This window comes from Tupaia chinensis, unplaced genomic scaffold, assembly GCF_000334495.1.
Source record: "Tupaia chinensis unplaced genomic scaffold, TupChi_1.0 Scaffold000239_1, whole genome shotgun sequence".
Classification (NCBI taxonomy): domain Eukaryota; kingdom Metazoa; phylum Chordata; class Mammalia; order Scandentia; family Tupaiidae; genus Tupaia; species Tupaia belangeri.
Genome location: NW_006159717.1, coordinates 666,711 through 680,211, shown reverse-complemented (window position 1 = coordinate 680,211; position 13,501 = coordinate 666,711). Strand labels below are relative to the sequence as shown.

The 13,501-nt window shown below is 42.8% G+C and overlaps 1 protein-coding gene across 1 annotated transcript in view; it reads right to left on the bottom strand.

Annotated features, from left to right (window-relative positions):
* The window catches only part of PSMB2 (proteasome 20S subunit beta 2), a 45,055-nt gene extending 35,555 nt beyond the window's left edge, over positions 1-9,500 (bottom strand). The window contains exons 1-2 of the mRNA XM_006148688.2: positions 9,294-9,500; positions 1,770-1,892 (exon numbers count right to left, since the gene is read on the bottom strand). Of these exons, the coding sequence (XP_006148750.1) occupies positions 1,770-1,892; positions 9,294-9,384 (214 nt within the window). The 5' untranslated portion in view covers positions 9,385-9,500. The remainder of the gene's footprint in view (positions 1-1,769; positions 1,893-9,293) is intronic.
* Between the last annotated feature and the right edge of the window lie 4,001 nt (positions 9,501-13,501).

Here is a 13,501-nt window from a genome sequence, read left to right as displayed (position 1 = left end):
TAATAGTAAAGCCAAGCTTTAGGTTTTTAGCTGAGATTCAGAACTACTTCGGCTCGAATCACACCCTCTGAAATACCTAACACTTAAAAAAAGGCAGACATTACCATCCCATCTCCAGGATGAAGCTAGTTTTATCTACCACGTATCAATGGAAGGAACAATGGTTTTTTTGCTTTGAGATATTTTTGTAAAAAATCTTTAGAATCAGAAGGATCAGAATCTTGAGAGTCTAGATGCTGACTTCTGACAGTCTCACCATGTCACACTCCCGGCCCTGGCCTCCAGTGAGCTGGGACTGCGGCACACATCACTGTGCCTCATTTGTCTGGGTGGTCCGAGGACCAACCCGTGCTCCCACCTGGCCCAAGTCTCAGACAGTGGTGCCCTGTGCTTGCGCCACTGCAGGCGGGTCAGGCCTAGTTAAGTTTTTCAAAACAGGGGCTAGGACGGTGGCAAGCAGTAAAACAGCATGCTCTGTGAGGCAGACCCACGTGGGAAAATGGCTGGTTTGTGGCTGGAGATGTCCCCAGTAGGCCAGGCATGTGTGTGCTCAGGATCCAGGGCTGGCTGAAGATCGAAGTGGATTGTGTTGTCAAGACCCTATCAAGGGGATGTATCTGTCTCTCTCACTCATGAAATCAATAAACTTAACCAAAACTAAAAACGGAAGAAGAGAACATTCTTGTTCAGTCCAAATTTATAGACAAACCATTTGGGGCTGAACTGTCCTCCAAATATTCATATGTTGAAGTCCTAACCCCCAATACTTCAGAATGTGACTATGTTTGGATATGGAATCTTTTTGTTTTTTGAGAAGTTTTTGCTATAGGGCACTTGTGCTCGCCAGAAAGACAGAGAGACAGAAAGCAAGAAATCACCCCCCAGCAAGGATGGCCACGCCACAATCCCTTCTCCCCCATTCTCCACTTTGGATCTTGGGCACACTCACACACATGCGCCCGGCCTGAGTTTAAGCCACCGGGTCCGGGACTCGAACCACGGTTGGCTACATGGGAGTCCAGAGACATAGTCATTATATCCCTGGATATGGAATCTTTAAAGAGGTCATTAAGTTCAACTGCAGCCATTAGGGTAGGCTCTAATCCAATATGACTAGTGTCTTTCTTTTTTTTCTCCCAGAAGGCATGTCTACGCACTAGAGAGACAAAAGAACAGGGAAAGCAAGAGAGTGCCCCTTGTGGAGAACGGGCATGCTGCAATCCCTCTTCCTCCCTCCTTTCAGGATTCTGGACACTGTGTGCACACCAACCCACACATGTGCCTGGTGTGTTTCTCAAGCTGTCAGGTCCGGGACTCTAATTGCACAGTTGCACCATGCAGGACCCAGCACCAAGCCACAGGATGGCCCAACTTTTTTCTTTTTTTAAAGACAGGGTCTTGCAGTGCTGTGATCCTCCTGAGCAGCTGCAACTGCAGGCCTACGGCATCTCACCCGGCTCTCAGACAAGCTCTAACTCTGTTGCCCATGCTGGCTGTGGTCTCCTCTTCCTCCTGCCTCAGTGATATCCTTATGAGAAGAGGAAATAGGGACACAGCTTAGAAGGAACATCATGTGAAGCCACAGGTAGAAGATGGCCATCTACCAACCAAGGAGAGAAGCTTCAGAAGAAATTAACCTAGCCAACACCTTGAGCAAGGGCTTCTAGCCTCTAGAGCTGTGATAAGTCATCCAGTCTGTGGTACTTTGTTATAAGAGTCCTGGCAAACTAATACACCAAGAAAGCTACACTCTTTAAGGTTTTACCCACCATTTCGCATCTTATAAAGTTGCACATTTTTCTGAATGTATTCTGCAAACTGTACAGTGTCTCCAGCCTCTCCGACACATAGGAGTAAGATTTTTTCACTCATCTTAAACATCTTGTCATGATCTGCTCAAAGGAAAAGAAAAAAACAATGTTAGAAATTGCCTTACTGGAAATTGGCAACTATTAATATGCAATCACAAACAAGTTTATTAATTACTATGTTGAACAATTACTGTTTTTAGAAGATTTAAATAGGAACAGTATTCATTTCTTTCTTTAACTGTCCATGTTAAACCATCAGCATATTTAATTAATATTACTTTTTTTTTATGAGAGGTTTTCGTTATAGGGCGCGTGCACTCGCCAGACAGAGAGAGACAGAGAGACAGAAAGCGAGAAATCAACCCCCAGAGGGGATGGTCACGCCACAATCCCTTCTCCTCCATTCTCCTCTCGGGATCTTGGGCACGCACGCACACACGCCCGGCGTGAGTTTTAAGCCACGGGGTCCGGGACGTGAACCGCGGTCGACTACATGGGAGTCCAGCGACATAGCCATTACGCTAACTGCTGGTTCCCTTTAATTAATATTACTTTCAGTTGGAGAATATACACGAACACTGACACTATATTGGGTTATTGGAAAAGTCAATGACGCATTTTTGCATAAAAAAACCTATCATGACATTTCCTGACCCAATATGTTAATAACTTAAAGCACTTAACTGCATCTGAAATGCAAAGAACAGAAAACCAGAGGAAACTGAAGGAAGCTAGCTGACGGCAATGACTTTTAGGTTCATGATTACAAAGTCCTGAAATGTTTCTAAAAGTAAATGCCAGTTATTATATTCATGCATATACAAAAGCATGTACGAAAAGGACTAGCCCTACTAAAATTAATGAACTATCTCAAGAAAGAATGTAAAATCAACTGAGACTATAAATCAACTTAAAAATGTAAAACAACTCCATTTCCAAAGCTAAAGAGAAAACTAAAATAACTGCCAAAGCAAAAATTTTAACAAATACTCTAACAGTAAGCTATTTAAAAGACCTCACAAAAATCCTAATACTCTAATCTTATCTAGCTGAGCCAGACTTATTCAGATTAGATAGATAAATAAATATTCAGATTGCAATTACTGCCTAAGGAAGAAAACTCCATATTCAGTCCTGCAGCTTCAGAAAAAGCCTAAATCTTCCTATCTTACTCTCACTTTCACTTTTCATTTTTCAAATAGTGCTGAATAATCTTCCCTGGGAGACATGTTTCCTGTTTGAAAGCTCCTGAACTGTCAAAATCCCTTAATAGGATTTAAAGAACAAAATGCTTCAGTCAAGCACTTTACAAGTGTTTGAGAATTATAGATACCAGTAATATGGCTTCTTATACTTTCAGGGAAAAAAACATACAAAATGTGCCTGCAGATAATATCAAAATGTGCCTTAAAACACCTAAACAAACACACTTTTATTTGTTATACAGGCGACTTAAAGATTGTTAGTAAACTTCTTTATAAAAGAAAAATTCACTTACAGTTATATTATCTACGCTAAGAAAAGAACCAGAAAGGTAATATTCTAGGTTTTGCCAGTGGTAAAAGCATGAGAACTTTTATTACCTTATTTTTGCTTATCAGTATTTCCTAAATTTTCTACAATTCATATGCATCACTTTTGTAAAAAAAAAAAATTGTTTCCTAAGTTTACATTATTTTTATAAGTAAAAAAGCTGTTCCTATTTTGTGGGAAAGGAAGTTTGTTACAAAGAACTCACGTCACATTTAGAAGAAGGGTTAAAATTCTAGGCAGTAAACGATCGATTTTGAAATGAACTTAATACAAGGCCGAAATGTTTTTTTAAACAGTATATCCAATAACTAGTGTAGGGTGATACAAAACCCACAAGTGAAAGACACTAATCATGTCCAGAAAACTGCCTGTATTTTCTAGGGACTTCCTGGTCCTTGACAAGGAAGTTAGAAGAGCTACACATCTGAAATCAATGGAAAAGACTGTGGGAAGCCAGCCGCCTAGAACCTGACTGACCTTGGTTATGATCTGGACTCTATCTGTACTCTCAACTTGGGCAAATTTATCTGCCCTCTCTAAGTCTCAGTTCCAAACACAGAAACTGGTAGCAATATCACTTACCCCTGCTAAACTCACAGGGGAGGGAAACTATAATGAAGTCTATACCCTTAAAACACTGTTACATTCTCTTACATAATGGAGTGCTGATTATACAAGCTCTAACAAGTCAGAAAAGAGAGTTCTCCATGAAATCAGAAAAGAGAGTTCTCCGTGGCCGGAGCACCAATTCCAGGAGCAGCCGTGGGAGTCGCTAAGACACTGTACTCCAACGGCTGGGATCACATGGGAGGCGCAGCTTTGATTCCCAGTCAACTCAAAGGCTGGGTGTGGTGGCATGCAACTGTAATCCCAGCAACCCAGGATGCTGAAGCAGGAAGACTGAGCACGAGGCCAGCCTGGGCAACACAGCAAGATGCTTTCTAAAAAGAGCTGAGAGGTGTGGCAAGTGCCTATAGTTCCAGCTGGGAGGCTGGGGCTGGAGTTTCATGACAGAGACTATCTTTGAAAAAGGAGGAAGAAAGAAATTCTATACAGGCCAAGAGGAAAGAGACAGAAAATATAATGTATCACCAAACCAAGAGTTCTAACACTTAAATTTAGTAAGTAGGCAATCTTTTCCAAGTCTTCTCTATAGTATGAAAATATTTTACAAAGTGACATACTAAAAAATGACTGGAAGTATTATTCTCATTTTATACTTGGAAAAAGGAGTCCCAATGGTTACTACTTTTCAGAGTTCTTATCTACGCTACACAAGTTCCTTCATGAAATGAATGGTTAGGGCGGCCCTGTAGTGTGGTAGTTAAAGTCTGTGCACTGGGAACTGGATTCCGAATGGCCTGACACAGTTTGAATCCCAGTCAGGGTGACTTGAAAAACACAACAGGTTTGTGTGTGTGTGCATGTGTGTGTGCACACCCCAAATCCTGACAAGATGGAGACATGGAGAAAAAGGGATTGTGGCATGACTATACCCTATGGGCTGGCTCGTTCTCTCTCATAAGTACATGCCATCTGGCAATTAAAAAAATTATATGAATGGTTAAGACAAAGTCTTCAGATAATTCTTTTTTTTTTTTTTTTTTTTGGAGAGGTTTTTTTTTTTGCTATAGAGCGTGTATGCTCGCCAAAAAGACAGAGAGAGACAGCAAGAAATCGCCCCCCCAGGAGGAATGGCCACACCGCAATCCGTTCTCCTCCATTCTCCTCTCAAAATCTTGGACAGCACGCACCCACATGCACCCGACGTGAGTTTAAGGTGCCAGGTCCAGGACTCGAACCGCGGTAGACTACATGGGAGTCCAGCAACATAGCCATTATGCCAACTGCTGGTCCCCAGGTAATTCTTTTTTTAAGAGATCTTTGTGTTTGGGCACATGTACTTGCCAGAGAGAGAAAAAGAGGGAAACTGAGAAATCACCCCCCGGGGAGATGGCCACACCATAAACCCTTCTCCTCCTAGGTTCATGGGCATGCACACACACACACATCCCGCGTGTGTTTCAAGCCACCAAGTCTGGGATTCAAACTGTGGTCAACCACGTGGGAGTCCAACAACATAACCGCTATGCCATCTGCTGGCCCCAAGTCTTTGGCTAATTCCAAAACCTGAAACATAAAAAAAAAAAAAAAAAAAAAAAAAAAAAAAAAAAAACAGAAAAAGACTACAGGAAAAATTAGAGTCGCATTCACTTATTTAAAAGGATTGCTCGAGAACTCAAATACTTCTTTCTTCCATTCCATGGTGATCTTTAAACATTCTTAGAATTTAAACCTGAAATGATTAATTTAAAAACTAACCTAATACTGGGGCCAGCAGGTAGTGTGGTAATTAAGGCACTGGACTCCCATGTGACTGACCATGATGGTTCAAGTCCCAGGCCTGAAGGCTTGAAAATCACCCCGGTGTGTATGTGTGCATGCCCAAAATCCCAGGAGGAGAATGGATTGCGGCATGGTCATTCACTCTGGGAGGGTGTTTTCTCACTTTTTCTGTTTCTCTCTGGTTAGCGAACACACTCTACATCAAAAACATACTCCCCCCCCCAAAAAAAAAAAAAACTAACCTAATACTAACCAGAAATACTTCTTTTTATCATACAGGGTCATCATGTGGTATTGAAACCCTTGTTTTCAGCAACCAGCAGTTAGCATAATGGCTATGTCGCTGGACTCCCACGTAGTCGACTGCGGTTCGCGTCCCGGACCCAGTGGCTTAAAACTCACGCCGGGCATGTGTGCGTGTGTGCCCAAGATCCTGAGAGGAGAATGGAGGAGAAGGGATTGAGGCGTGACCATCCCTCCTGGGGGGGTGATTTCTCGCTTTCTGTCTGTCTGGCGAGCACACGCACCCTGTAGCAAAAACCTCTCCAGAAAAAAAAAGAAAGCAAAAACCTCTCCAAAAAAGAAAGAAAGAAAGAAAGAAACCCTTGTTTTCTTAACGCTTTGGCCTTTCTATGAAGTAAATCTAATATGCGGCACCCCCTGTGAGAACTGTAACAGAAATACCATGTATGGGGCCAGTCAGAGGTATGGCAGTTAAGGTGGCTAGATCCCTCTAGGCCAATGGCACAGTATGAGTTCTGGACCTGGCATTTTGAAAAACATGCCAGGCATGCATGCGCTCATGCCCAAAATGCCAAAAGGTGGGAGAAACAGAGGAGAATGAATTAAAGGATGACCATCCCCCATGGGGAATGCTTTCTCACTTTCTCTGTGTCTGACAGAGAACTCACCCTCTAGCAAATTAAAAAAGAAAGAAAAAAACTTATCCATAAAGCACATGTTTATTTTTTTAAGAGTTTTTTTGTTATAGGGTGCGTACACTCACCAGAGAGACCTAGAGAGACAGAGAGACAAAGTGAGAAATCACCCCCCAGGGAGGTTGGCCACACCGCAATCCCTTCTCCTCCATTCTCCTCTCAGAATTTTGAGCATGCATGCATATGTGTCCTGTGTGAGTTTAAGTTGCCAAGTCCAGGATTCAAACCACAGTTGACTATGCGGGAGTCCAGCAATGTAACCATTATGCTATTTGCTGGGCCTCTATTCATAGGCCATATGTTCTAATATTCCAGAGAATGTGTAAAACTTGGGTAGTACCAAAATCTATATATTTTTTTGAGGTTTTTTTCGTTACAGGGCGCGTGCGCGCGCCAGACAGACAGAGAGAGACATAGAGACAGAAAGCAAGAAATCGCTCCCCAAGGGGGATGGTCACGCAGCAATCCCTTCTCCTCCATTCTCCTCTCGGGATCTTGGGCACGCACGCACACGCGCCCGGCGTGAGTTCTAAGCCACCGGGTCCGGGACGCGAACCGCGGTCGACTACGTGGGAATCCAGCGACACAGCCATTACACTAACTGCTGGTTCCCCAAAATCTATATATTTTTTACTATATATACATATCTATGATAACCATATAAATTAACTTATAAATTAGGCATAGTGGGAAATTAAAAACAACTAATAATAAGGTAAGTGAGCAATCTTAACAATATACTGTAAAAAAAATTATGTAAATGAAGTGTCTCTTTCAAAATATTACATTGCAGTCATCTATTTTTGGATCAGAGTCATGGCATATAACTGAAATCACTGGAAAGCAAAACCGTGGATGAGGAGGACTACTGCAATACAAACTAATCAGAGAATTTCAGAAAGCCATGACTCTTGAGGAACAATTCACACCTCGGATATTTAACAAACCACTGTCAGATCCCTCTCTCTGCTGCAGAAAGAACAGAACTCAGGCAAAGTCCACCAGAGTTCTTCCAGCTGCCGGGGTGGGAGCCACTCAGTCAGAAGCCTGTCACTGCACAAAGGCAGTAGTGGACTTTTTTTTTTTTTGCCTTTCTTCACATACTTCAGGACACCTCAGATTTAGTCATTTTTCTTTCCTTAAACCCAAGATGAACCGCCATCTGGCCTCAAGGTTTCCCTAATCATTACGACCAGGAAGAATCTCTTTTCCCTCTGCACCATCTGGGAAGTTTGAGTGCATTTCCATATGACCTATCAAGTTCTAGCCTGCGTTATAATTATTTGCACGAGGGCACATCTTATTCATCTTTGCACCCCCTCAGTGCTTCACACTATAAAGTGCACAAAGTATCTAAAACTACTGTTACTGAGCGAACATTCCATAACTTAAGCCAAAGCACACTTTTTCAATAGCAGCACATCTATGATCGATCATAAAAACACTCTCAGAGTCTGCATATAAAAAAACCACATTTTAGAAAAATTATGTATTTGAGTACTTATTACAGACATGGTACAAAACAATAGAACGATAAGAGGGCCAGCAATTGACTTGGTGGTTAAAGGAACTGGACCCCCACATGCCCCACTCAGGCAAAGTCCACCAGAGTTCTTCCAGCTGTGGGGGTGGGAGCCACGGCCAGTCAGTCAGATGCCTGTCACTGTAGTTAGTTGTGGGCAAAGGCAGTAGTGGACCAACCAAAGTTCGAGTCCCAGACCTGGCAGTCTGCTTCCTCACTTTCCCTTTCTCTCTCTCTCACTGTCCCTCTCTGGTCAAATAAGCAAATAAATAAATAAAGTTAGATAAAATAATTCTTTTTTAAAAAAAGAATAGTAGGTATGGGCAAAAGATTCGGACTCGAGACTGCATAGGTTTGAAACTGGGTTCTGCCACTTACAACCTTGAGTTTCTTAACCTCTGTGTTCAGAACTAACACCTATAAAGTGGTATATTTATAACAGTGCCTACCTCAAAAAGTTAAATGAAATCACGTAAATTGCTTAACACAGCACCTGATACGTGACTACTTGGCATTATTGCTATTAACTATTTGTCAATTGCTAGGTGTTTGCATGTAACTTAAAGTAAACGTTTACTCAAACCTCCCAAAAAGTTTGAGAGTTTGGAACCGCTCATCCAAGAGACCTACATGGCACTGCGAATCAACTTGAGAGGAGTCATAGAGCGACTGACGGGGCTCCGGACTCGTTACTCCACCGATTACTTAAAAGTAAGGAAAACTGAGCAAAGAGGATCGCGGCTGAGCCCCAGGAGGACGCAGGCAGCGGAGGGGAACCCCCAATCTCCCGGCGCTGGCGTCTCGCCCTCCCCAGCTCACCAGCAGTTAGCACACCGCACAACTAGCGACAACAGGAAACGCGGAGATTCAACTACCGGGCAAACGCCTGAACACTTAAAACCCGCATTTCCCTAAGCAACTCTATCCAGAGTATTTCGCCAAGACAGAACAGAGCACTACTTAGGAGCCCTGGCGGGGAAGGGATGTCAGGGCCTAAGCATGTCGGCGGGCCTCCAGGTTTTAGCAGCCCAGGGCCGCCGGGTTCCACCTCCCAGGTTACCCGAGTACTCACCCAACCCCCATGCACTCCCTCCGGCCTCCCTTACACCCAGGCCGGGCCGGGCCTCCCTTGCTTCCTCTTACCGTCCTTCATCTGGACAATATTGCTGGCGGCCACCCGGTCGGAGGCGACAAGGACATAGTCGGGGCCCTGGATGCCAATGAGGTACTCCATGGTGGCGGGAGGCGGGGGGCTGCAGGTGCCACAGAGCGCGGGACTCGCCGGCTTCTCGGCCTCACCGGTGAGACAGCACCACGGAGCTCTGCCCTGAACGACGCAAGCAGCGCGACCGCCCCGGCTCCGGCGCGCTCGGATGACGTACAACTGTCGCGAGAGGTCGGAGGGTGGGCGTGGCCTTGGGCGTGTTAGGCTCTCTAGTAGCCTTTGAGGTTGCTGCGGTCTCCTCCGATGTTAGCAGAGCGGATTCCTTACCCCGAGTAACGTCCAATTTCTTTATCTACAAATCGGGATTTAGAATTCTCTTGAGAATAAAATCACACGCTATGTAAAGTGCCGAGCCTATGTAAATGCGGAAAGGGGGAAATACCCAGGTGGTCAGTTCCCTTCGTTAATCGGTAAACTCGCCGGAAACCCCTTCGTTGAGAGCCAGATTGGAGAAGTTAAATTGAGAAGAGCCCTAGTTAGACATCCTTCACAGAAATTATATAGGGTTAGATTGAGGATATAAGCATGGAGACTAACATCTTAAAAATGGTGGAAGAAGAAGGAATGTTTGGATAATCTTTGGATGAGATGTGTTTGTAAAGCGTAACAGGGAGCCCAGAAGCATAGGAAAGAACAGATTGGACTATGTGAATTTAAGTCTGTATATGGTGGAAGTCATCCTAGTGCTCAAAAGTACATATAAATTAGGGACCAGCAGTTAGCGTAATGGCTATGTCGCTGGACTCCCACGTAGTCGACTGTGGTACGAGTCCCGACCCGGTGGCTTAAACTCACGCCGTGTGCGTGCGTGCCCAAGATCCCAAGAGGAGAATAGAGAAGGGATTGCGGCGTGGTCATCCCCCCTGGGGGGGGGATTTCTCGCTTTCTATCTGTCTGTCTGGCGAGCGCACGTGCCCTATAGCAAAAACCTCTCAATAATAATAAAAAGTACATATAAATTAGAAATGTCTCAATATATGAGATAGTAACTAACGTAAACGGCATTGCTGCAGATCAATAAGAGGAAGAACAGCACTATTTTTAAATGAGCAAAGATTAAGCAAATCCATCCAACAAGGAGCAACAAGAATGTCCAATAAGCATGAAAAGATCCTCAACCTTGATAGCAATTAGGAAAATGAGAAAAAAGAAACGATAATAAAATATCAACCGATTTTAAGTTGGTAAATTGTAGGACCTTTTTCTAGAAGGTGAATTAATAACTATTAACATTTAAATGTACATGTGGACCAGCAGGTGGTGTGGTGGTTAGGACGCTGGACATTCCCACATGGCTGACTATGGTTCCAGTCCTGGACCTGGTGGCTTGCTTTCTCACTTTCTCTCTCTCTCGGTGTCTCTCTGGTAAAAAAAAAAAAAAAAGTAAATGAATAAATAAAATTAAGAATAATTTTTTAAAACTTTTAAATGTGCAAAGCCCTTTAAATGTGTTCAAAAGAAGCATTTGCACTGGCTGGCTGTATGGTGCGGCAGGTGCAATGCTCAAGAGAAATTGGATCCCCATGGCTACCATAATTTGAATTCCCAGTCCAAACTGCCTGAAACATGTTGGGCTCCTGCAAGTACCCCAAATCCCATGAGCTGGATGACAAAAGAAGGGAATCTCAGCATGACCAGATCCCAGCATGACCAGAATGGAGGGTGCACCCCTCTCTCTCTCCCTACCCCCTTTTCTCATGTGAGTGTGCATACATTCTGTCATGAATAAAAAAAAAATTAGGGGCTGGCAGGTGGAATAATGGATAAGGACGCTAGGCTCCCACATGGCTGACCACAGTTTGAGTCTCGGACCTAGCAGCTTGCTCTCTCACTTTCTCTCTCCCTCTTGCTCTGTCCCTGGTCAAATTGAAATAAATAAATAAAGTTGAATAATATAATTATTTTTTAAAAAGATTAAAATTTTGGGGCCGGCAGGTGGCGTGGTTGTTAAGGATGCTGGACTCCCACATGGCTGACCACAGTTCAAGTCCTGGACCTGGCAGCTTGCGCTCTCACTTTCTCTCTCCCTCTTGCTCTGTCCCTGGTCAAATTGAAATAAATAAATAAAATTAAATAAAATAATTCTTTTTTAAAAAGATTACAATTTTAAAGAAGTATTTGCATAAATAACCTAAGTATTTGTGTACAGAAATATTCAGTGCTGCAGCGCTACAACAGCAACAGAAAAAGGAACCAACCTACATATCTGTAGAGACATTGTTATATCAAGTATATATGTTATATAAACTGTCACACAAGCATTATTATATAAATTGTATATATATATAGATTACTCACACAGTGGCATATTATGCAGCAATTAAAATGAATGAAATGGGGCCAGTAGATGGCACAGTGGTTAAGGTGTTGGACTCCCACAAGGCTGACTGTGGTCGAGTCCCTGGTGGCTCAGAATTCACTCCGGGTGCATGTGCATGCATTCCAAAAATCCTGAGAGGAGAATGGAGAAGAGATTGTGGCATGCTCTGCCCCCTCCCCCGAGATGATTTATCACTTTCCCTCTCTGTGTCTCTGTCTCTCTCCCTCTCCAGGGAACGCATGTGCTCTATGGCAAAAACCTAAAAAAAAAGAATTTAAATATATATTCCATGACCCAAGACACATTAACTGAAATGTAATGTAGCACAATGCCATTTTGTTTTAAAAAGTGAATATTTGAATATGAATGGAAACATATCTACTTATAAATGGTTCAGTATTATGTAGTCATTGCCCTGATAAGTATGATTTGAAGAGGACTTTCACTTTTTATTTTGTACACATCTATATTGTTTGATGTATTACTAGTAATTTTTAATAGAAAGAAAAACAGCCATCTCTTTATGTCTTGCAGCAATTCAGGAAAAAAGTTGAAATGTTCCATGACTAGTTTCTGACATCTGCAACCGAGTCTTCATACTAGCTTCCTGAGAAATGGAAAAAGAGTTGCAATTATATCTCCAAACACAGCTATGAAATTCATTTGCCTCTGCAGAAATCATAGTATTTACTCCATTCTGAATGTTTCTTTCAGTTCACATAAAGGAATACAGAGCCTGAGGACTTTGGGGCAGCCTATCTATCATGGACTGGATGCCAGGGGCAAGTGAGGTCATTAAGTCAACCATCCCACTAGGAACAGCTGCATCCATCATCCCAGAAAGATTCTTAAACACACTGGGGAAGGAGTTACTCTGTCTCTTACACACACACACACACACACACACACACAATTTATATGTGTATTTTCTACATTACAAAATGTGCAAAGTTATACTCACATATACAAACACATACTACAGAAGACGTGACAAGTTAACTATCTCTCCTCCTCCTCCTTTCACCAAAAATAACCACCCGCCAAATGTCTGTAGCCTTCCAGATCTTTTCCTTCGTACATACCAGTATGCATTCATCATTCATTTCCATAGACTATAGAATTCTGACTGACCTTGGTCTTGCAATTCTCCAGCCTCATGCTCCTGAGTAGCAGGGATTACAGGTACACACCACTTTGCCCAGCTCACTGCTTCTGATTCAGAGATCTGAAATGTTTTTTGGTCTTTGTTTTAAAAGGGACCTGATAATCTTTTATCTGACCCTCCCCACTTCTTCTCCAGGACCTTTGAAATCCCCTCTAGATAAGTAACAGTAGTGCTGTCCTAACTCTCAGTATAGAATAAAACTAATTTTCCAGTCCTATCTTCTGCTCTCTCACCGAGAATCAGGAGAACCTGTCCTCCAATTAAATCATTGAATAACTGAGTCTTAGAAAGTCTCTGGAGGTTCATAAAAACAGCCTGATCCAACCAACGTTTTCTGTAAAGGGCCAGAGAGTGAGAATTTTTAGCTTTTGCAAGCCATACCATCTCCATAACAACTACTCAGTGGTGACGTTGTAGTCGGGAAGGAGCCACAGACAACACATTAAAAAGTGAGCATCTTTGTGTTCTGATAAAATTTTATTTACAAAACAGAGAACGTGGGGAGGTAGACTTGGCCCATGGGCCATAGTTGCCAACCCTGGATGAAAGAAGAAAGAAAGAAAGAAAGAAAGAAAGAAAGAAAGAAAGAAAGAAAGAAAGAAAGAAAGAAAAAGAAAGAAAGAAAGAAAGGAAGGAAGGAA